This window comes from Centropristis striata, chromosome 9, assembly GCF_030273125.1.
Source record: "Centropristis striata isolate RG_2023a ecotype Rhode Island chromosome 9, C.striata_1.0, whole genome shotgun sequence".
Lineage (NCBI taxonomy): Eukaryota > Metazoa > Chordata > Actinopteri > Perciformes > Serranidae > Centropristis > Centropristis striata.
Genome location: NC_081525.1, coordinates 24,954,545 through 24,979,574, shown reverse-complemented (window position 1 = coordinate 24,979,574; position 25,030 = coordinate 24,954,545). Strand labels below are relative to the sequence as shown.

The 25,030-nt window shown below is 38.6% G+C and overlaps 1 protein-coding gene across 5 annotated transcripts in view; it reads right to left on the bottom strand.

Moving 5' to 3' along the window:
• The window catches only part of csnk1g2b (casein kinase 1, gamma 2b), a 49,034-nt gene that overhangs the window by 10,404 nt on the left and 13,600 nt on the right, over positions 1-25,030 (bottom strand). For 3 of the 5 annotated variants that reach the window (XM_059340654.1, XM_059340653.1, XM_059340657.1), the window contains exons 3-8: positions 18,485-18,554; positions 5,340-5,488; positions 4,739-4,973; positions 3,160-3,245; positions 695-779; positions 459-607 (exon numbers count right to left, since the gene is read on the bottom strand). In XM_059340654.1, coding sequence (XP_059196637.1) covers positions 459-607; positions 695-779; positions 3,160-3,245; positions 4,739-4,973; positions 5,340-5,488; positions 18,485-18,554 — 774 coding nt within the window. The remainder of the gene's footprint in view (positions 1-458; positions 608-694; positions 780-3,159; positions 3,246-4,738; positions 4,974-5,339; positions 5,489-18,484; positions 18,555-25,030) is intronic. The other 2 variants (XM_059340655.1, XM_059340658.1) reach the window with 1 other exon arrangement.

Genomic DNA, 25,030 nt, shown 5'->3' with positions numbered 1-25,030 from the left:
TTGTAAGCACACAGGATCTATAATAATGTATCCAGTACAGAATCTGCTACTCTTATTGGGACAGGAAGACCCCCAGTTGACAAAATTTATTTCATTAAAATTATTAACTTTAGTTTTAACACTTTGCAAAATCATCCATTAAGCCAGATTGGGGGTGCTGATTCTGGCCCTGGGGCCAAATATTTGACACCTCTTCACCATTAAAACTGCATTTGAAAAGTCTTAACACCTTTTTTTTTTTACTATTTGAATTGCAAGTATAGCCCTTAGCATGCTTGTACAATGATGGTTTATATAAAACACATGCTGAGAATTCAACACAAAGCCCTTGTGAACATAGCACCCTGGGAACATAATGATAATCCCAATAAAGTAATACTGCTCAACGACGGCCCAATCAAAGGATTTCAGAGGGAAATGAGGGTGGAGGACGAGTGGATTCGGTAAGTGGCACTCACAAGTGATTTGCCGACCCAGTCATATTCATAGTCAAAGACATAGCCATTCCTGTCGAACAGATCAGTGAAGAGCTTCCTCAAGTAGTCGTAATCAGGCTTCTCAAAGAAGTCCAGCCTCCTCACATAGCGCAGGTAGGTGGCCATCTCTTCTGTAGCAAAACAGAACATATGGGGTTGAATGGCAAATAAATACATTGACAGAGTAAATGTAAAGGAAACTGATTGGTTTTCCTGACCAGGGAAGCTTTCACAAAGCACTTCAATGGGTGTCGCTCGTTTGGTGTCCCCTATTTTCTGATACCGCTCCTTCAAAGTGTCCGCCTAGGGAGGAGACAGGAAAAAAACAAATTACACAGAATTTGAGCAAATACATAACAGAGGCTGCAAGAAGTGTATACAAATAGGTGTAATATTTAAATGCATTATATATTTGGCGGTTATATATTGAGTTGCAGACAGATGCAAATCATCTGGTTAATCATTCTCAATTCTTGAGTCTTAACACAGACACGTTGAGTGCTGTGGGCCTGTGTTGGGGAAAATCAGCTTGGTGTGCCACGGCACTTTAGACTTTCACCCAGTCACCAGTACAATCTCTCTTACAGCAAGCGATGGCACTTACTCACAAAGGGACCTGTAGCATTGTGATGTTTAAAATGTGAGCGACAATGTGTTGCTCACATAATGCTGGATTTTCAAAGTTTGATACAATATCTTTTGAATGATTCAATATGATACAGTTTTCAACTCCATGAGGATTGAAACAAGCCAAGGTGCCAAAGAAATTTGCTAACACTGTTTCCACTGCAGCACCTATTCTCACTCAATCTTGTAATTCTCGCAAATCCAGCTGCCTGCGAGTAACATGATTTGGACTGGCAGAGTGAAGTTGTAAAGACAGAGCAGGAGGAGACATCTTGTTAACCTGAAAACCTGTGACACTTGAAAGGAATTTCTCAAACTTTAAAGTCTCCATTTTGTAGGATATTTTTGTTTTACTGTTGAGAGCCTTTTGTTTTTATCTTAGGTGTTGTCTTATGTGAGGCACTTGTTATTGTTTGTAACCAAGTAAGAAAATAATCAAATTTGAAGAAGATTATAGTTACATTACACAACTTATTATCTAATTCACAGAACAGTTACTCTATTCTGGTACAAAGCATTACAAAGATATTAAATGATGTATACCGTTATAAAAGATTTTTGCCATATCCAGATCAGATGAATGTAAACAATAATATTTAAAAAAGAAAAAGCAATATGTGAGAGGAAAAACACACACATCAAACATATTTATAAACCAATACCATAACAAAAGCCACACATTATAATCAGAATCAATCTGTATGGAAATAATTTATGGAAATAAATAAACACTAAACATCAGTGCTTGTCACAAGATTGTTTTAGGGGGTTGCAGGGTCAGTTCACATCTATGATCACATCCCTGATGTTTCACCAACCATCCAAGGACAATACTTATATTTGACTGGGAACATTGTTTTGCAGAAAGACTTCTTGGGGGCATTTAAATTAGTTTTTGTCTGATACGATATTAGGGTACATTAATTGTGCATCACAGCATCAATCTATAGAAATTAAAAGACCCGCTTTATACCAGTTGAATGCATCCAAAATGGTCGTGACTTCACGTTCTCAACTATGCATGATAGGTTACCATGCAACATGGATTCTATCAGCCAAGATAACGTCTTCCACTCATTAGTAGTTTAATGATGATATTTCTTCACCCGCTGCTCCACACAACAATGACCCTGTAGGATTGTATACCGTTATACTCCTTCTTTGTATTTTGATGCTTAGTGTCATGTTGTGTGCTGGTAAGAACTTGTCTTGGCCCGAGCCACCCGACATCCCCCACATTCATACATCCCTCACATTCATCTACCACGAGCTTCCTCCCACATAGCAAATGTTCAGATGAGGTGTCGTGTTTTCTAGTCTTTTCTATGTACACCTTTGATTCTCACGCCTCTCGAAAAGAAACTCTGCAGCTATAACCTGCCCTCCAGGCACCTGTCATCACACCTGTGTATCTTAGAGATTTAAGCTCTTTCTCAGTAAAATGTTCAAATGCAAAGCAAGTGTGGGGGTGGATTTTTTTTTTTGGTGTGTAGCTGTTTATGGAGCAAAATGTATGCAAATGCGAAGACGAGCCCACATCAACAGGGGCAGTCTTTTTTCTTCTAATCACAGACTGATTTGATTTGATTGTGAGCACCTTGGTAGAAACCTGTCAAACATATACACACAAGTGGTGTGTGGCCATAAATGCACACAGAGATTGATGATAAAAAAGAAAAACTAAAAAAATATTAGTTATTGTTTAGGATGTAAGAGTGGATAATCAGTCAAATGTATCTTACAGAGTGAGCTTAAAGGTCTGGTCTGTGGGTTTCTAAAATCAGCAGTATAAAACTCTAAGGTAAAAGAAGGTAGATCAAAAATGTGTTACACGCTGCACATACATGGATCTGATGACATATGGCAGTAAACCTGTCAGTATAATTAAGTTGTTATTGAGGTCTACATCCATATATCTTACAATATTGAAAAAGATACTGTACTGATGAGGGCAGCAGGAAAAGGTTCATCTCTACGCCAAGCAATTAGAGTATAAATGTGATGTAAATCAGTGTGTGCTGACATTTGTACAATGTTAAACAATACGTTACAGTACCTTAAGGCCCTGCCAGGGGAGGCTACCTCGGAGGAAGTACATGAACATGTGACCCAGCGCTTCCAAATCATCCCTTCTGCTTTGCTCTGGAAGAGACAGAACAAGACAAATTTTAGGCTACTGGGCTGTACATGGAGTTTAGAGCACATTGATTGCCTGCGCAGGGTTCTCAACATGGCGTTGGCTGAAGTGGTGACCAGCACAAGTGTCCTGAAAACAACCACAGTGAGGACAGAGCTAACAGTATAACCTGAGGGGGAACCGGAGGGTGGCTGTTTCACCTCTGCAACAACGATGTGGATCAATAATAACCGCCGTATGAGAGTAGTGCAGATCAATGGTGAGTGGGGCCGACCCAACTACCACAACAATTTGTTGTTATTAGTTGTCAACAAAGAACAGAGTATCTTGAATTAAAAAAAACACTGGTTAGGACGACATTACTCCACTATATATTTACATGGTAAATGGTTGTTTTCTGCTATGTTAATGTTCTGAATGTGGTGTACAGTAGAGGCCAACAGATATATCAGTTGACAGATATTATCAGCCGATCAAAGGGCTACTTGTATCAGTGTATATGCTGTCCGATATGTGACGATATGTAACTTTTTTTACACAATATTTAGGCAGAAAATGTTGTTTGGCATGGTTTAAAAATGTGTTAGTTTTTACATTTTAAATAGTCGGCAATTGACTGAAACTGAACAGTAATTATGTTTATTTATCTATTAATTTTATTCCCATTTATTCTTAATTTTTCAGTTATCATTTATAGAATTGGCTGACAATGTAATACATTGTTTGAATAATGTATAACAATGTTAAATATTCTTTTTTAAAGTTTAATGTTTGAGAAAGTAGCTCTCTGGGTGAATTTGAAAGATGGTGAAAAAAATCAGTGCTTAATTCAAATAAAAAAGGTCTATTTTCATAACAGCTGAATTGATAAATTTCCCCCTTCGAAAATCAGTATTGCCTCAGAAATCCCACATCGGTCTGGCTCTAGTGTACAGACCCTTTTAACAGGCGACTGAACTGTAGGAAAACACAGCATTCAAGAGTTCAAATGAACCTTGTACGGTATAAAAAGCTATATTTAAGCCGAGAGGGGAGGGGCAATCCTGTGCCATGGAGAGTCAACAGTCTCCAGGTTTGTTCTCACTGATTAACACTCTGAAGAGCAGAGGGGAAGAACTAATCAGTGAAACTGCTCTTGGGATGATTGGTTGGACTTAAAACACGCAGATTGTTGACCTCTGTGGCACATGTTGGACCATCACTGCAATAGAAAAGTGACTAAAGAGGAGACACTTCAGAATACCCCAAAAATTAATAAGACAAATCTTATTAAAGACAGATGACATTAAGATATACTTCAGGTATCTTCTAATGGCTAAACAAATAAGTGTAAAATCAGCTTAAATAGGTATTTGTTTAAATCACTGTGGAAATGTTAGTGCTGTATTTGCACACAATACAGTTCAGACATTTTCATTAAACTTAATGTGAGCAAAGCTTGTCTATGCAAATCTAAAGGCTTTATCAAAGCACAGCTCTGCTATAGAGACTTCCTCACCCTTTCCCAAGTGTGTGTTGATGCTCATGTAGCGTGCCGTCCCAGTCAGACTCTTGTGCTCCCTGTAGGGGATGTGTTTTTTGGTCTCGGGGTCTATGTACTCTTTGGCCAGACCAAAGTCAATGATGTGGATGGTGTGTTGCCTCTTGCTGCCTGGCCGCCCTACCAGGAAGTTTTCTGGCTTCACGTCTCTGTATATCAGACTCTTGGTGTGGACATACTCCATCCGTGTTATCTAGATGAGCAATAAACAGGTCAGAATTAATGAAAATTTTAAATCGCTCAGTTTTCAAACATGAAGAGAAAGTATTCCGAGTTGTGGCTACACTGAAGACAGACACCTCTTGCAAATATTATAGCTTTATTACTTTGTACATCTTTCAGCTAAAGTTGTAAATATCTTTGATGACTGCCAAATTAAAATATTTATTAAAAACTAGGGCAGTGTCTACAATGCTTCAGTGATTTGCTTACAAGAACTTTCCTCCACTATATATGTGAAATGTAGTCAAAAGTTGCACTGTATTTCCTTTAAAGTTTGAAATAATAAAAGCCAGCTCAGCTAAATATACAACTGCTGCACTCTTCCTCTGGGCCTTACCAGCTGTATGGCTATCATGAGGACGGTCTTGAGGGAGAAGGTGCGGTCACAGAGGTCAAACAGGTCCTCTAGACTGGGCCCGAGCAGCTCCAGCACCATGGCGTTGTATTTCCCACAAGGACCAAAGTAGTACACCTGAGGGATTCCCTCTGTGGAGACAAAAATACAAACAAATGAAGTTAGTGGACCTTTGTTAAATATTGAGCAATCAATTTGATGGATTTTATTTTTCATGCATGACTTGTTTTTGCCAGAATGGCACTCAGACAGCACAGCAGTGCATAGACATGTTCCCTCGGTGGTCCAATTTCCAGAGTTGAGTTGTTCTGACTTTGGTGTGTTCATGAGCATTAGTACATGTGGAAACAACATGGATGCTACAAATAAGGTTTATTGTATTTTATTGTGTTTAAATGTGGTGTTTATTGAGTGTTTAAGCAACACATTTATAGACGTTTCCTGTATTTATGTGACAAAGAAGAACAAAAGAAACCAATCAAGTCAAATATGATCAGGAATCAAATTTCTCTAAATATTCTGAAACCACATGAATGCAGCACAAATATTCTGTCTAGCAATGTAAACTAAAGTAAAAATGATTGTGTGTATTTGCTGCATGATTTGGATTTGCTCTAAAATTCATTAGGTTCTCCTTTGGCCCATGCTACACCATTCCATTAAGTTTCATAAAATATTGTGCCAGTACTTTTTCCATATTCCTGCTGTCAAACAGACAAACTGCACTAAAAACATAACCTCTTTGATGAAGGTAAAAAGAAACACACACTCAACCACATAAATAAGGATGCAGAGCTTTATAAACTTGTAATATGTTTTCATTAAACAAATAAGTTGAGTGAACAACACTGCAATGTTTTCCTCTGTATTGATTTAAATAAGCTGCTAGGGTCATCAGAATGTTGTGACATAAAGATGTAGTCAGTGCACCGTTTCTCATCGGTTTGTTTTGCAAGCTCCCGTTTCTTCAGAATCACTTCAGCATCAAACGAAACAAAACCGACATATTACCATAGACAGAGTTCAAAACTTCACATTTTCAAAATGTTGCCACATAGAACAATACTAATGTAATACGTAGATACATCGCAAGTGCCGTAAAAGGTACTTCATGCGCTGAACTGAGTCATCACCCTGGTTTGGTGATAAGATTGTGTGGGAGGAGAATCTTCACTGACACTACAGCAGCAATGACAAAGCACACTTCAGCCGGCCTCTCTCAACAGGTTTGTCAGAAACAGACGTAGCTTACAGCTTCCTTGCCTCCAAAGTAGGATTAAAATAAAAAGGTGTATAAAGGAAACACCTGTAATGGTGAGCAGCACACTGTCAACACCTGTAAATAGCTTTTGCTACTAGAAACCACCACACCCATTCAGTGGTGACGTGTATGACTTAAGAAGAATGTGGCTGGATCAACTATCCTGTACTATCTTATGTATGCCGGTGTTTTGATAGTGGGGAAAAATTGGGGTGTGGCCAAACAGGACAGTATATCAATACAGAGTAACGGTTTTATTTCAACAGTTAACTGTAAATAACTAGGGCAAATTCTAATTTCTTGATACTCTGGTGCCACATTTGGTGCTAAAAAAACAAGCAGTCACACAGTGCCCTAAAGCTGCTGTTTCATAATGTCTGCCTGCTGCAGACTTAACAGCTTTGTCACAACAAAATGAACTGCTGAGGCCTGTGAGCAACCAGCATCGGATTTCACAAACACTCTTCAATAACATGTAACAACTCTCTGGAAAAAAAACAGATAAGGCTGTGTGAACACAAAAACCAGACTCATTTATCTGCCATTTGTAATCAGCCCACAATTTCTGAGGAATTCCAAAGCTGTCATAGAAATGTTTGCCTTAGAATTCATTGAATTCTTATTTACAGTCAGAACTTTCAAAACCACCAGTCACCAGGAAACATTCCCAGGTCCTTTGAACCACTCTCTTGAAGATGTTATGACACCAGAAATTTAGTAGTCAACACGAACACCAGTGAAATTTAATACCACGGTAAATAACCAAACAATAATACCTATTTCATTCTTCCATGTGAAAAAGAATTCATTGCCATCCAGACCATAGGTACATCCATAAATACGGTTTTGCTGTTGGCTACTCTACTTTCTTTCTCCAGATGTGAAGCAGAGAAAAAGATGCAGTCTGCTGCATTGTTGCTCTCGCTACCAATATTAGCTACTCTTTTTTAACAATATTAAGGTTCTGTTCTGTCAGGATTAAAGGAATACTTAGTCCCATCTCTCTTTGTGTCGCAGTGCACAGGTGGACTGCTACTAGCAGGTGAGTGGGGAAGCTTTATGTGCTACAACATAAAAAGATGCTGGGCCTCAAATACCCAGCTCACTACTACCCCTTTTCGACCAAGGCAGTTCCAGGGCCAGTTTGGAGCCTCGCTTTTCGACTGCCAAAGAACCGGCTCTCGGCCAGGAAAACTGGTTCCGGAGCATCACCAACTCTTTGCTGGTCTTGAACCACAAACCACTTATGTCAGGGGCTGGGGTCAGGATAATAGTGACCAACAAGACCAACTAAAAATGTGTATCATTCATTACATTTGATTTGTTTAACTGCAATGTGATTGATATGGGCTAGTGTTCGCTAATTAGTGTAGCTAGCTAGTTATTAACACTGACACTATCAGTGTTAATAAAGAATGTAATCGCCATCCATAGCATACAAGACAAGCAGAACAAAGTGTTGTACACATCATGTTTGGATGACAATGTAGGCTCACAAAGCCATGAACAACATTTGTATAGAGACAATGTGGTCCGGCATTGTTGTTATTATACTTATACTATACTTGTAAGAGAGCAGAGACGTCTACAGACGTATGCAGTGGCGTAATGACACAGCCTGTGGAAAAGCAATCAGGTTCTGAGACAGTTCACAAGTTGAACCAACTGCAAACCAGCAACAGCCCAGCAAAAGAACTAGGTTCACATTGGTTTAAAAGGGGGCATATGGTATAGTACTGTAGTAAAACAAGTACCAACATGTTTTCTGAATCTAGGCCTCAATTTAGTACTAAAGTATCAGTTCTGGTGACATCCTAGGAGCGCCTTGTATCGACATACAAGCCATCTCCCTGAAAGCTCACTAACCAGGAGACATCCTCATCAGTGCTGCTCCAACAGCAGGCAGAGCAGCATTGAGACAGTGACACAGACAGATAAGAGGAGTCAATGAGATTAAGATACAGATTAAACATGGGAAAGAGATTGAGAGAATGAGCAAGCACATTTGTACTACACTTGCCTGGAAGAAAAAATAATAAACATGTGATTAAGACAAATGAGAATTGAGAATGGAAATATAAGTTTAGACTGTGTGTCAGCTGCAAGCCGGGGAGTTTACAGTTAGATTTTCCCGATTTGTTCCAGAAACATCAGTCCAACAGGGCAACAAACACACTGTGCATACAAGCACAGACCCACACACATACACACACCTGTCTGCCCTTTAGTCTCTAGGATTTTCGTGGTAATGAAGCCCATGACAGATGAGGCAGTGACAAGAGATCACTGGGAGGGCTGACTCATCAAAGCTTGGCCCAAATCTAGAGGGCATTCAAAGCACAGTCATCACAAGAGGAAAAGCACACAGTGTATTATCATCATCTTCTGCTGCTGGATGTGAGCAAAGTACTTGAAATGGCTGGTGGAAAAAGCCCAGAGCACATATTGTGGGGTGATTTCTGTCTAAATGTATAATATATAATGTGAAATAACTTGCTAACAATAGCTGTGCCAAATTGGATATGTGAGAAGTTGATAGTTGACACAAACCCAACCATGACAACAAAACAGCAAAATGACTCTGCAATGCAACAGTTTTTCTTAAACATTTCAAAAGCAACAAAATGATGAAGAATGACTGCCAACAATCGTCTCAATCACTTTACAATTTTGTTCTCTTCAAAAGCTAAAGGCCACATAAACTATTTCAGCAGTTGGCTTCTCAATAAAGTGATACACAATAAAGAAAACACTTCTGACATGGTAAATATCTTTCTATTTAAGTCATAAAAAATAAATCCAATTGTGTTTAACATTATGGGATGTGCTTTCATTGCAAGCCAACATCAGCGGAGCCCTGACCCCCGCTGTCTTGACAATTTGAGACAATCCAACCTATTGTATCTGCAGGCAGCCCCTCTCAGGCAACACAGTGAGAGGGGAGGCTGCATCATGGCAGTTGAAGACAATGTTGCCCTACAATGAAATGTCAGAGTTAAGGGCCAAAGAGGAGAGGGCTGGAGAGGAGAGGAGGAGAGGACAGGGAATGCGTATTAAAGATTTAGATTATGGAGTCGAGTGCACCGAGAGAAGAGGAGAAGAAGAAGTGACTTCCATTAAGCCCAGTGCTCTGAGGATGTTCTCACAAGGCTGAAATGTGATCAGCACTTGGGCTTGCACAGACTGAGCCTGGAGCTACAAACACAATACAGCTCATATGCACAACAATGCCACAACACGCCATAGGGATGAATAACTGGTGGGTGGGGGGTGTGTGTGGGGGGGGGGGGGGGGGGGGGGGATAAAACACCAATAAGCTTTTTATCAAGTTAATAATTAATTCTACCAGATATTTGCAGCTTTTAACTTCCGTAGCGCCACAAATATATCAGTCAAGCAATGAATTGGGGGACTTAATAAAAACTAGGGCAGTTTTGCTCTGAGTCAGCACAGCACAAATTAAGTTATTTATCAGGTGGACTGGGCTGTTATTCTTTAAGATTAGTCATTCTTCATAATCAGTTCTTTTTAAAGCAATGCAATGGTTTGTGTAATGTTCCACCGTTGGCCTAATTCTCTTTCTTATATGGCATCATTACATTATTAGTACTGGAAATACATTTATTGATGTGGAGATGCTGACATTAGTCATCATTCAGCCTGACTTGATTGATTTGGTCAACCATTATGGGCTCACAAGAGAGCAAAAATACAGTTGCATGGGTCAAACATTTCATTCGAAAATTAAGAGATTTACAGGCTGTTTTGAAGCTCAGTCTTAAAAAAAATATGCTTCCTTTCTTTAAGCTTGGCAAACAAAGTAGGCTGCAAAAAAGTTTCATTTTTCAAGCACAGCTCAAGTTTTCATAATAATCCAGCCACAAGAAATCAACATAAATGGAGGTTATTTTACGAAAAAGTGCATCTCTTGTATCCTCGTAGACAGGACAGTAAAACATATGAATCTTAATTTCACCTACCTCACACATAAATACACAATAGTATTTATCATTTTGAGATTGTGAATCACATTAACGGTGTGCTACTTTTTTTTTTAAATCACTGCAAAATATTTCCGTCATTATATCTTTTATATCTGTTACATATTTATGTCATTATAATCTGCTTCTTAATATTTTGTATTATTTATTAACTATGCTGCATCCATCTCTATGGTGTAGCTTCTGATGAATGAAGGATAATCCTACAAGAGCAGTCAGCACAAACATTTTTTATCTGTAAAATTATCCACATGGCATGCATAAGAATCTGTGTTATGCATGAAATATCAACACAGACCCTGTGTCACTGACACGGCATATCGTGCCCTCAAAAGCCTTCATGGGGCTCATAAATATTCACAGGCATGCTGATAACCATCACTGAATAATGTTCAAGAGGAAACCTCCTTATATGAAACACCCATTACAGTAACATCCATGCAATAATGTATCCATGCTGCAGCAGCTTTATCAGCCATTGAAGTACAAGTACAAGAGACTGAAGAAGCAGCTGCCAATCGGGACTAAATTCTTGCTCTACTATCACTAGAACATTATAGTTTTCTGCAATCAGTACCAGGAGCAACCGAAATGTCAGGTCCTTTGTCAATTTTCACAAAAATCTGTGAACTGGGAGGCGAGTCCCAGCTGCTGGGATCTGTTCAGGACAGGAGAGAATTAACAGTGTGCAGATAAGCTCCTCCTGGGCGTTAATCGCCGAGTCGTCCACGCTCTGACATATCTGAGGCTCTGAGGTTGTGCAGGACTAACAGGGTCACGTGTCACCATTCAACAAAGTTGACAACATAAATAGATTTAATCTATCGCCTTGATTCTCCTATAGTAGACAGTCAAGTGAGCCTTTCTGTCATATCATCTTGGAGTAGCCAGTCATCCGCTGGACACACAAGACCTCTCTGCTAAAGTGTGTGGTAATATTTTAGCTTCAGTTTATGATGACAGTTAATCTAGTAAAAGTGTCTCCGTCTCAGCTAATGGACAGTCTCTATTCTTTACACAGGATAAATATATTGCAACTCAGCATTTAACTGTTTTCTGACAACATTATATTTATATTTATATATATATATATATATATATATATATATATATATATATAATGTTGTCAAAAAACAGAGTTGCAATATATTTATCATATAGACACAGACATATTAACATTTACTAGAGTAAAACAAACATAGTGTATATATTCCTGTAAATATGTCATCATATAAGTATTTATTTGGAAACATCAAAATGCCGTGACTCAGCAATAGGATTATTTTTACATGTTGCACAACATGGCTTTAGTTAAAAAAGAGTAAGGCTGAAGGCCAGCAGTGGTCTCAATGGAAGGGATGGTCAGGATGTGTTTAATGGACTAGAGGAAATAATCAACAGTGAGAGACAAGCCCAGACAAGAGGAATCCTCTGCTAATAAAGTAGACGTATGTGTGGGCATGCATATTAGAGTACAATTTGCTTGCAGATCAGAATGACAGTTTCAGCCATAAAGAAATAAAATGGGCCACACCCTATTAGCAGTGCATGTTCAAGAGTTTCCCTGCAATCTGCAGGGACCACAGTCAAGAAGCTCAGGAAGCTATCCAAGTAGATGCACCATGATGGCCCGACTGCTTGTAGAGGGCCATCTATAAATAGTCAAGGACTGCCCTAATGCCCCACCTCCTTATCAACAGAGGAGGGCTTTTGCTCTGGCACAAGGAGCCAGGAAGCTGGCACGTGTCACTAAATTAGACCAAAACACTCACACACACACACACACACACACACACACACACACACACACACACAGTCAGGCAGGGGAGGATCACGGCAACAAGAGGACAGGCTGCTTGCAATAGCCTTAGAATGAGAAACACGCTTATGCATACAAGCACACCCAACATTTGTCCCATACACAATCCTTAAAAAGAAACTACACAAATAATTATGTATTTTTTGGCACTATATAGATAATCATATATTATTCTTTTGACATACGATGTTAACACAGGTGATATCACCAAACAAAATGTAAACCTTGTGTAAAAACTTTTAAAATTAACTTGGATTTCAAAGTTTGGTTTAGCTGCATGTGGGTGGTTGACGTGACGCTCAATTTTTGTGTTCCCAGTGACAAATATTACTAAAATTTGATAATATTTCATTAAAATTAATGTTTTAATATGCAGTTCATTCTTCTACATCTAATCCATCTGCAAACAATGAGTATCGTTCTTCAACTATGCAAATATTCTGTTTTGAACATGACATTTGTCCACCGGTGCAACTGTACTAGGTAGCATTACTTATCTTAAAACAACTGTAATTTAATGAAAAATTAATCTAAATACATTAAAATACTTGAATGCATGTCATACGAGTGTTTAATTAATGAATCTAGAGGATATAAGTGTTAAGGTCCCTATGTAGAGTTATTATGACACATTACATTTTGTCCGCAAAACTGGTGTCCTCCTGGAGCAACGCCATTATCTAGATATAAAACAGGCATTAATGCGACCACCCCATTACTGAGAGGGGTCCTTCCAGAACCAGGAAGGACAGAAGACATCTCTGGAGCAGGTGGACTGCACACAAGATCAGTTCTGTTTCAAATATTTTCATAATATTACTATTTCCGTGCAGTGTTGGAACTGGTCGTCTTAAGGTAGTCCGTTGGTACAACGCAGTTTAAGTGTTGATCTGAATATTTTTATCAATTTACATTGATTGATAATTGAAAATAATGTAAACCTTAACACTGTTACTCAGGATGAAGAATGTCTCTCATATAGCTAGGCCGCAAACTAGCATTGATTTCGAAAATGTCCACTGGTGAAACGCACTGTCCTATAGTACAACATGAAGTCAGTTTCACTTATTTTTTTCCTTTACTCCTATCATAATGAAAATTAACATAGTGAAAGCAAACATGTAAACAAACATTTTTTGTATTACAAGTTTTATTGAAAAATTAGTTTAAATATGCAAAAGAGATATAATCCGAGTCTAAAAAAATGAATGGAGATTAATGGACGGCCGCATTTGGATGGCCCATCCTACCTGGCTGACGGGAGCTTCTCTGTCCTGCTTGGGGATTTCTTCTCCTCTGTTGCCCCCCTCACCTGTGGGGTCCCCCAGGGCTCTATACTAGGTCCCATCCTCTTCCTTTTATATATTTTACCCCTAGGGGACATCCTAGTCAAACATAACATCTCCTTCCACTGCTTTGCAGAAGATGTCCAGCTATATCTGCCTCTTAATGTTGATGGGCAGGCTGCACTCCAGCCACTGCTTGATTGTCTGGCTGACATCAGATCATGGATGGGTGCAAACTTCCTCAACCTTAACGAGAGCAACTTTTAATGACTTATTTAAGTAGCTTTTTTGCATTTTCTCTTAACCTCAGAATTTGAGGACAACACAACTCAAACCTTCCTTCCCTGTTTTGTTAAAGCTAGTTTGATTTCCATGTTGAAAGTGAGAGGCTGAGATGACCACCAAGGAAAGGTCTAGGAAGTTTAGGGAGAGGCTGAATGAAGATCCTGAGAGGAAAGAGAACTTCCTGAGAGAGAGACGCAGAAAGTAAATTTGACAATGTTTGATAATTAATTTGACTTTGTACACGACAGGGGCATACTAGTACTCTGTTGTCCAATGGTGCAATGGAATGTCCTGTGGTGCAACAAATTGAATTGTGAGTGGAAAAGGTATTTTAATGAAAAATGTATGTAAAAAGTGTGGGATAGTACAGTAATGGTATCATCACTATGCAGCTATAAGGATGAAATGAAGATTCCTTGGGTTTTATACCAATTATAATGAACGTAGCCCAGGCATTTGGGTGAAGTCTCTATGAGTACATCTTATAGTATAGAAATAACATAATTCTGATTTTTTTGGGGGTATGTTTGATGTGGAAATATAATTGGGACAAACTAATATGCCTTTGGCTTATCTATCTTATCTGTCCAACATTCTCTGAATTAAATAATAACATTCTTTATTGTGTTGCACCGGTGGACACATTTTAGGACTACCACACCAAAAAGTGAATAATATGTGAAGAATTAGAAATGGACACATTCAGTTTTGAATAATTCACATATGAGGGAATATAATTATATATCATTTGACATATATTTTTGAATTATTATTTTTTTCACTTTGAATTTGAGTTAACGTCAACCACCCATGTTCCAGGGCTTTCCAAGATGATGAAATAGAAAGACTTCAAGGTCTTCTACATATGTTGATCTGCTTTCTCCAACTGTGTTAGTAGTTGCAGCGCCAAGTGTATAAAGCAGAACATTGGCTAACCACAGCCCCAGTTTGTGCTTTTCACACATGGCTGCTTGTTGCACTAGAATTAGCATCTTTGGGTGGGAAAACAATGTTGTACAAGAAATGTATCCCTCTGCAGTGGTAGTAAACAACAGAGGGGACAGCTATAAACTGTGCCATAACCAGAGCTTAAAAAGATATTTAGGGCCAACAAACGTTGACCTTAAGCACATTAGGCACGGCTACACCTATGCATTGACATTCCAGCAAGTAGAGCTCCTAGTCTAGCTAAAACACACATACCCAACACAGAGACTCTCTCAAAGGGCCTTAAATGTGATTTTAGCAACTGTCAAGACCCCACCAGCCTCCCCGTCTTTCCAGCAGAGAAAGAAAGAAAAGAAACAAAGAGTCTGACAGTAGCCTCTCGTGGTTGGTTAGTCATGGTGTCACGATTTTTCAAACTCACAATTCAGTTTGACTTCCGATAGGGAGGTCACAATTTGCTTCGACTTAAACTTTTGGTTTTTCAGCATTGAGACTTTGCCATTGTCTAGACTCATAAAGATCAACAGATCATTGGTTTTACGCCCTGACAAATGTCTTTTGCATCATCAAATTCTTCTTTAGAAGACAGGCCACACACCAAGCAGTGGTCAGTTAATCTCTCCCACGTCCTTTGACCCCCTGTGTCACACACTACACAGCCACAAGACAACATCTCCTTGAGTCTTTGCTCCCTCACTCATTTGTTGCATTTTTAAAATATGCTGGGAGGGTTTTGGCAGATTTTGAGGATGTAGTTACACTGAAATAGACTAAGTTACTCTTCTTTAGGGTAAATTATGTTATAAAATGTTGATTGGGACTGTACCTGTATTTACTCCATTATAAAAGGACTTGAACCAGCAGAAGAGACAAAAAAAAGTATGATAGGGACATGCAGGTGTGGGTGGTTGCACAGTGGGAGACTGCACAGACCTCTTGTCTGTACCTTTTGCTCTCGTCAGTTTGTAAAAGTAGTAAAGATATGATTGCATATGCCGTCTGAATTATGAGTGTTGAGAGCCAGCCCAATCAACACTCGAATCGACACAAACATGACAGGTGAGCCTTTCCAAAAACAACCAGACAGGCACTGCTGTTAAAAAAACAAACAGTCCCAGTCCCTCCCAACCATCTGACGCTGCCTTCTCTCTCTCACACCCTCTGTAACTAACTGACCAGCCAGCCCAGATCAAAGAGCTGCTGCCCTGGAGCCACAGCTATGCATCATAGCACATTATCATGATGTGGGCAGTGCTGTAGGAGAGGAGAGTCTCTGGGTACTGTAGCGGTAGGATTAGGAAAGAGGAAGCAGGATTTCATAGCATCCACTGGCTCCCACACATGTGGAAAGATAAACAAACACGCTGCGAAATTTATCCTCAAGTTGAATGGAAGCCATTGGCGTTGTTTTCGAGCACCTGTCTCCCTCATGTTAAATGTCGACATTTGAAAGTGCACCTTTCCTTCCATCCACGCCACGCTGACAGCTTCCACATAAAAACTTTTTTTTTCTGAAGAGATGCTGTAAATCTAAAAACATTGCAATGCAAAGAAGAAAACTAAGCATTTAAAGAATAAACACAATCTGTGCTAATTGAATGATTACAGAGGAAGGTAAATTATATTTGTACCAATAAACATGAAAACCAGATTGAACAATAGCTTAACACAACAACTAAACTGCAAACCTGGCCTTGAACACTAAATTAAGTATGGACTCAAGTCAATTTTTCCAAAATAAGAGGCAGAATAGTAGGATGTGATCATATTTACATTACAGTTTATAATCCTCAATGTAAACAAATTGTCTCACACAAACTAAATACCAGTGGCATGGCATCAAAACTGATTTCCAAAATAAAATCCACTCAGCTGAGTAAAATCATCATTTAGCCAACTCCATATTAGAGTGTCAACATTTTTAGGGATTAAATATTTGTCCTCCCCGTCTCTCCCATTTGTCAACTCTCAGAAAAAGCATCCATTTCCATGCTGCCATTATTCGTGATTAACAACTCTGATACTCTAAATCTGTCACATTCATGAGGTCAGATGACAGACTACTGAAACCTGCTACACTGAAAACATTGTGCAAATAATTATTTTGCTTTCTTTAAAAGGAATACTTCACCTGCAAAATTACACTGAAATGTGTACTGAATTATTCGACTGCATAAATATGACTTGGATTAAACTGCACTTTAATTCATCAAGAATTATTTCCTTTTTTGGATTCATCGTTCGTGGTGGAGGAATGTGAGAATGTCAGGGAATTCAGCTTCATGAAGCCGACAGCAAGGACTACAGTACTTTTCCCGTTTGGATGTTGTGTTTATCCAAATAAAAATACCAATAAATTATTTCAGGGCAGCAGGGCGCATAAGAACTCTAATTCATGTCACATTAAAAATGTGTCAGCAACCAACCTGTCTGTCCTTTTCCAAATCTCTTTAATCTTGCCACAGAATTAAAAAGGAAGCAGACGAGGCTAATGTTGGTGATCTGACATTAGACCAACTCTTCTTATATCTTCTTATGTTGGATAGCTGGAGAGCTAGCGTTCTGATGGGACTATATACTATGTAATGTGTCAGTGAAGATTATGACCACAGCCTTTTATAGTTCCCCCAAACATCTTTTGTGTATTTTTAACATAGATCAGCCGTATTATATTTAAGTATAACAAGAAACGGGAAAGTTGACCAAGGCCCTGCCGATACCAGGCTCGCTCGACTATTATTAGAGTGGAGAGCTAAAAGAAGCTGGACTTGGTATTTGGCACTTTGAGGCAACACAGCGTGAGTAACTGAAAAGCTAAAGTACTCATTTAATATCTCAAACACAAAAGTGACCTGAAAACATGTGAGTCAATGTGTTATCACATTTATCCGTATTAGACTGCTTCTGATTGTTTGTTTTGTTGTTTGTTTCTAGTATAGTGTGAAATGGCTTATTCACATTTTACTCTTCATTCTTGTGCTGTCTGTAAGAGAGTATAATAGGCCGATATATCAGACCAATATTTGCGTTTTTTTTACTTGTAACAACATCGGCCGATACATCAGTGCGTTCGCCGATTAATTAGCCCATTTCACTGAGCCAACCCCAGGCAAGGCTTGGTGCAACAGCTGACATTCGCTGGTGAGCTGCTGCTGATACCAGAAAAAATAAAAAAACACATCAAACATGTAGATCATCTGAGGCGTCACCACCTCGAGGCCTATAACAACTTACACATTGTTTGCTATTCAACTGTTAATATGTTTTGTTAGTTTTGTTAATAATTAATTTCTTTTTTTTTTTTAATTGAGACTTGTGTAACATTTGTTATCATTGTATCATTTTTATCATGTAAATGGAGGGAGAAAAGGCAATATCGGCTTCAAGAATCTGCCCCAAAAAATCGGCAGCACATATCAGGATCGGTTAAGACTGATGTCAAAATAATCGGTATCGGCCTTAAAAAACCTGTATCGGTCGACCACTATACTATATAAAAAACAGACTGCATTGCTCTTAGCTCTTACCTGAATTTCCCAACTGTTTGTAAAATCTATACTCCAAATGGAGCTGTGGCGCCCTGGACTTTATAGGTTCCTGCAAGAGAAGAGAAAAAAAAAAGAAAGAAAGGTGAGTGTTTTGTATTACACAGCACACAAATCAGTTAACAATCAATGTCTATATTATTTTTTTTTTATCAAAGATGACATCTAAGTTGTTTGGCTCAATTAACCCTGCAGGAGAAAAACATTCTCAATGGAGACAACAAATTAAAATTGTTATGTAATTTTGAAGCATCGATTCCTGCAGGTTTTTCACACAATGAAGTGAAATTATAGACTCACAAAAACACCACAGCAAGAAAGTAATGTTTGGGTGACAACCTTGCATTCCCATCAACATGCCTGCAATTAACTTAAATAACTGCAATCCTTATTTCAATGCCTAATATAACTTAAATTAAGTCCCAGGTCAGACTTGTAGGATGTGAGAGGATAAAGAGCAGTTCCAGCTGGTGAACAGCAGGCTTTTGTGATGACATGGCCAATAATCAACCCACTGGGACATATTGTTCATTATATTCGCTAGCTCAGGCTTTACAACCTAAAATGTAATCTGATTAACCCCACTCTTATGATGACAAGGGCATTATAGACAAACGTGAAGAGGATAGAACAAACACACACCCAACTTAATTCCTTTCCTTAATCTTCAATAACTTTGCCACAGCCTGCGGTAAAGCCCTTGTCCACTATCACTGTATGCAGTACCAACAAATACTGGCTTTACATGGGTCTAAAAATGTACATTATCCTGTTTGTCAAAATGATAAAATAAGCTCCAATTTGCCAACCAATATGAAACAGCCATACATAAGATTAACATCTACTAAGTCAGTAACATGTAAATGTTGGTGATTGTTGCATTTAAGTAACCAATTAGTTATAAAAGAGAGAACAAACATGAAGACTTCACTGTGTTTTAACTTTACTACTCTACATATCTATTTATGAAAAATGCCAAAAAAATCTATTTAGCTCACCAACTTCTCAAGAGTTGCTTGAAGTAAGATTTAATCTTAAAAAGTTGTTTCCCTTGTGCATCTAATTCCTAAGCACTTCTATTTTAAATTATATAAACTAAAAGCTGAAAGCTGTTAAGCTCCCACATTCACTCCATTAGACCTTTATTAAATCAGGAGCATTTTCTCTTCTGGTGCCCTGCTAGCACGTAGGAGTGCACACACAAAGTATGAGCTGTGTTCAATATACAAGAGGCTTCCTTTGGTGATGGCTGGTCTCAGTCCTATGGGATGTATTCAGCGGTTTCACTTCGATGTTAAATCAAAAGATGGTTTATGGGTTATTTATTAATCAATTTTGTTTTACAGCCAAAATATCCCCCATATAGACTGTTTATTTAATCAATTGTCTTGAGTGGGAAAAATATATATGGTTTTACAGATATTCCTCAATTTTGTCCCTGCCTTCCTTCTACAACACAGTCATATCTTATTTATTAATAAAATAAAGGACTCTATATCTGTTTTCAAGGTCACGTTCAGTTTCGTGTCACCATGTAGGTTTATTATGACAGCATGAGTTGCGCTTCATTCTGGTAAGAGAAGTTTTGATGTTTGAGAGGTGATGGTATAGACAAAGAGCTGGAGCCCACGTTGCAACATGTACATTTTTGTATTTTGCCCTCTGTATGATGCATGGTAATAAAAAAAAATTATTAAAGTTAATGTAGGATAATTTTACTTTTTTTTTTCTTTTTACACAACTGTTGGTTATTTTAGTAAAAATTATTTTAGTAAATTTAGTCTGTTTCATCATTTTCATGGCATGATCAGGAGAGCAAAATATGGACCCGTTGTCTGTGTTTACATGTCTTCTCACATGAACTCTTTCCAGTCAATCAGGGAACAGGCAAAGGCTAGCAACAGACTTGTTTCTGTTGTTAAATTCTTGCAAAAATGAAACCCTAAATCAAAAACATTATCTAAGATTTTCATGGCAGAGAGCCTTCAAAACAACGCTTTATTCAATATTTATTTTTGGGGCATGTCTTCCTGTGGTCATGCCACCACGCTTTTTCTGTTACTGAGCTTATTTGTTGTGATTTTAACTACTATCTGCAATCTCAACACTTCACAATGCATACATTGTAATATCAGTAATTTTTAATCAAGTAGTCACTCTGAAACACAATGATAAAAGTGAATATATACACTTAGATACTTAGATCTTAGGAATAACAACAAACATTTGAAAATCACAACAATTGGGTTTTGGTTTGCAAGCAAAAAGAAGAAAAAGCAGCCATAGGAGAGGCATAAACTGAGAATAATTGACCAAGATACGTCAAACACGTAATAGATTATTTGTCACTATACATGTTCCTCTTCAATCAATGGGAAAACCGATGAGAACACATGTTCCCATTCGATGCCAGCATGCAAAGTATAGAGAACTTCAAAACATCCCCACAAAAACCCACGAATAATCTCACTGAGATTACGTACATGTTTTTCTATTATGAGTGGGAATAAAATATTACAGCATCCAGCTCCAACATAATGCCAACAAGGAAAAGTGCCAGAGAAGTAAGCAGCCAGTGTGCATACCGGGGCTAGAAACTGAGAGTGGAAGACAGGAGGCAATACAGTGGAGTGGAGGCCTGTGGGAGGAAGACACGTGACTAGTCTGGGAGGCGGGGCGGGGAACTGCTGTAGCGTCATCCACCTCCACCATGAACACGGACAACGAGCGCGTCTTGCACAAGTCAGGCCATGCCAGCGAGGAGAGGGAAAGAAAATATAAAATATATAAATAATGAGTCAAAACAGATGGCACCAAACCACAGGGCCCTTTAAAACAGCTTACAATAGGAAACAGAGGCTTATGGCAGCTTTACGTACTTAAGAGTCATCTCTGTTCCTAGCAGATGGGCTAAGCTATGGCTGTGTAAATGACCAGAGCCAAGCTGCAAATGTCTGATGTAACATCTTTGCATATGACGAGGATTTTCCACAGCTCCTGCACATATCAAATAATCTTTGATCTGCTCCCAGTGCCGACGTGCTCCCCGGACATGCGAGGGCTGCGACCACAGTAGCGATTTTGTGCGGAATATATTGGGAAATATTTCTACCATGCATATATCCAAAAACTGAAGTCAGCTACATCCCTTCATCTCACCCCTTTTTAGTATCTGTATAAAAAAAAAATTTCCACTCTACATAAATTAATTGATGCAACATTTGCAGGGCAAAATAAAAGCACAAATTGTTTTCAATTCTTCTATAACTTCATCCTGTTTGTGATACTTAACTGGAGTGGAAGTTTTGGTTACCCTGTGTGGTGTCATGCAGAGAGCAGCTTGTGTCCGCAGCAGCTGACCCGCAGGCGTGAAGGGCCCTTCCCTGTCTGACCTGCTATTTTCAACATTACTAAAATGTTCTGCAGCATAAATAATAGCCGCAGTGTTCTCCTGGTGTAACACAATTTCTCTAGCTTTTTCAGTTTAAGGGTTTAGTGAACCTTTATCAGGTAGTGCCATGACAGTAGCCACAAGGGCTGGAACAGACAATCAATACAGTAATATATCCTGATATTCGCTCTTATGGCTGCCGTGGACATTGTAATATATTCTGTTGCGGTCAAGTTGTATCCTTTGAACTTGAATTGTTCTGATTTGTTGCCGTTCACGATTCTGCCAGTTAATCTGACTTTTAAACGACAGAAACATAAGATACATTCAAACATTTTTGTCTACATATGTCTATAAAAATTATGCTAAATAGAATTTTGGATAACATTAGCAGTGCAACTAATGTTTATTACTTATTTTTTGTTGTCCACTGACAGATATATCATTTATTCAATACAATGAATGTAAACATTGACTAATACCAATCACAATTCTCAGAGCTCAAAGTGGTTTTAAATATCTTGTCTTGTCCTACTAACAATCCAAATCATATTGAGTTTACAAATTATATTTTAATTGATAAATGACTTTATTTCTGAGATGGTCAACAATGTAATGCATTGCATGTTTAATGTATAATAATGTTAAATATTTTTCAGTTATAAGGTAGTTATTTGTTTAGGAAAGCAGCCTTCAGAGTACATTTGCATAGTCATATTGGTGCAAAATCAATGCCCAAACCACATACAAAAGGTCTATTTTCATTCCATCTCAAAAACTTACTATATCAGCCAGTGATCAGTGATTTTTTTTTCCTCGTCTAAAATCGGTACTGTTCTCAAAAACCCCACATTGGTTAAGGCTCTAGCTTTTATCTCATGCTCACGTTTGTAGACAGATGACCTTCCATGCATTAATGTATGACCAGTTTTACTGAAACCTCAACAGCCAATCAGATGGCAATACTTCTACAGACACCCTCATTGGCTGGCTTCTTAAGTCAAATAAGATGTCAACGATTGCAGGGATGGTGGGCATGAGCATATAAATAGTGGTAACTGACTTATACTAGCTGCTGCTGACGGCTACAAAAGCTTACAGATTTGTTGATATCAGCGCTAGCAGCAAATACTGCCCTAGTAGGATCAAATCCTGTAATTACAACATCCTGGGGAGGGGTGTGAGACGAAATGTTACATGCCATTTCAAGGATCCCTCTTAGAGTAAAACACTTGAAGCTTGTACAGATATATGATTATGTCATGACGGATTAGTGCGTGGTTTCTGTATTTGAACCTGTGGTAGCCTCTGTGGACTTGTGTGGATCGAGTAAGCCATCAGCAAAACACAAAGTCCTCTTCCTGGGATTAACCAACTCTGCATATGATGTCATCTGGGCTAAATCTGATCTCTGCTCTAACACAGCTGAGAAAGATCAGAACTGACCTCAGTGAGTGGATGGAGTAATGGCCACCAAATGAAGAGGGAAAAAAGTAAAAACATCAATGACAGACGCAAAGAAGAACATTAAAAGGCCAGCAATTAACTGACATGTTACACAAGTAAAGGCACAGCCTAAACACTCTGTGCTGCATATCCACTATCTGGTCAAAACTTGAAATGTGCTTTAAACAATCAAATAAAACCATGAAAAAATAAAGATTCTGTTGATTACTATAATCAGAATTATTCATCTTATGAACCAAGACAAAAACTTATTTTCCAGCAGTTTCCACTTGAACATTTTGCAAAATGTAATTTTATACAATTAATCGGTTGATCAAGAAAAAAAATTAAATGGATAACACAAATAATTGCTAGTTGTAGCCCTACAGTCTAAAGTCTAATAAATTGTTACTTTTAATATTACAATTGGTAATTTACCAATATGCCAATATTTTAAAATGATTAATTTAACACAGTCAGTTGTGAGGTCACATGCCCTTTGACCCAACAAACAATATTCTGCTTTTTCAAAAGACAGCTGCAATGATGTCATGTAACACATATATAAACATCTGTGTTACTAACCATCTGGAAACCCAGTGTGACATTCAGGGTGTGCATATGTATGTCTATGTGTGCCATGTTCAGGGGAACAGACGCAGCATTATGCATAAGGCCCAGAATAGACCCTGACCTTTGCGTGACACCCAGTAAACCATTTCACAATATGCAACTGGCAATGTGACTCCCCTCATCTTAGACCGAGCAACTCAAATGTCAACATAGCGCATCTCTACTCAGCTGCATTCATATGATGCTAACGGCTAACTGTAAGGCTAAAACAAATGGAGACGATTGAAGTGTGGGTGGTGAGTGTGTTTCTCTGTTCATGCAGTCTTTATGATCAGAGGTGTCTATGGTTGGGAGGTGGTGTTAAGGAGCGAGTGGTGTCGGAGAGCAACAGCTGGCCGGTGTCCAGCACTTCTCCTGTTTCAGCTCAGATTTAACACACCCAGATGGAGCCATCAGCTGCCTCCCAAAACCCAGAGCGATAATCGGGCTCTGCTTGAAATCAGCCAGAATTAGACATCAATTGTATGTTCTGGAGTACCAGTTCTGGATTTTTACTGGAGTAGGGGGATAACTGTGGTCTTTGACCTAGGTTCACTTTGTGTTCCAAATAAGAATGATTATTTCCAGAGATCTAAGAGAGTAACCATGAATTTCTCAAAATGATCTGCATTTTGATACATCTGCATTTGTGTATTTTGATGTTAACTGACATTTGGAATGAAAATAGGTACTGACTCAAAGTTAGAGATTTCTCTGTCAATTTAACTTATCTGCTTTAGCAGCACATTTTAAAGTCAGGGGGAAGGCAAACACAGCACACAATGTTGCCAGTGATCAACACAGTCAGGGGAAGTTCCACTCATGTGAACCCAAGAGGCAAGTGTCCTTTGTCATTTAACAGAGGAGCGAGGCGTGGCATAAGTACAATGTATTGTATTGTGTTTTCCTCATTTGTTTAACTTAGAGCCTGTACCCAACATAAATGTTTTCCATTGGGTCCTGACATAGCTAGGAGTAATGACACAGTACAGTAACTAAATAGTAGGATAGAGAGTTATTTTTGTTGGGATCTCTTTGGGTGTTGACGTTCAAAAAAATGCAATGGATAACTTAGGCCT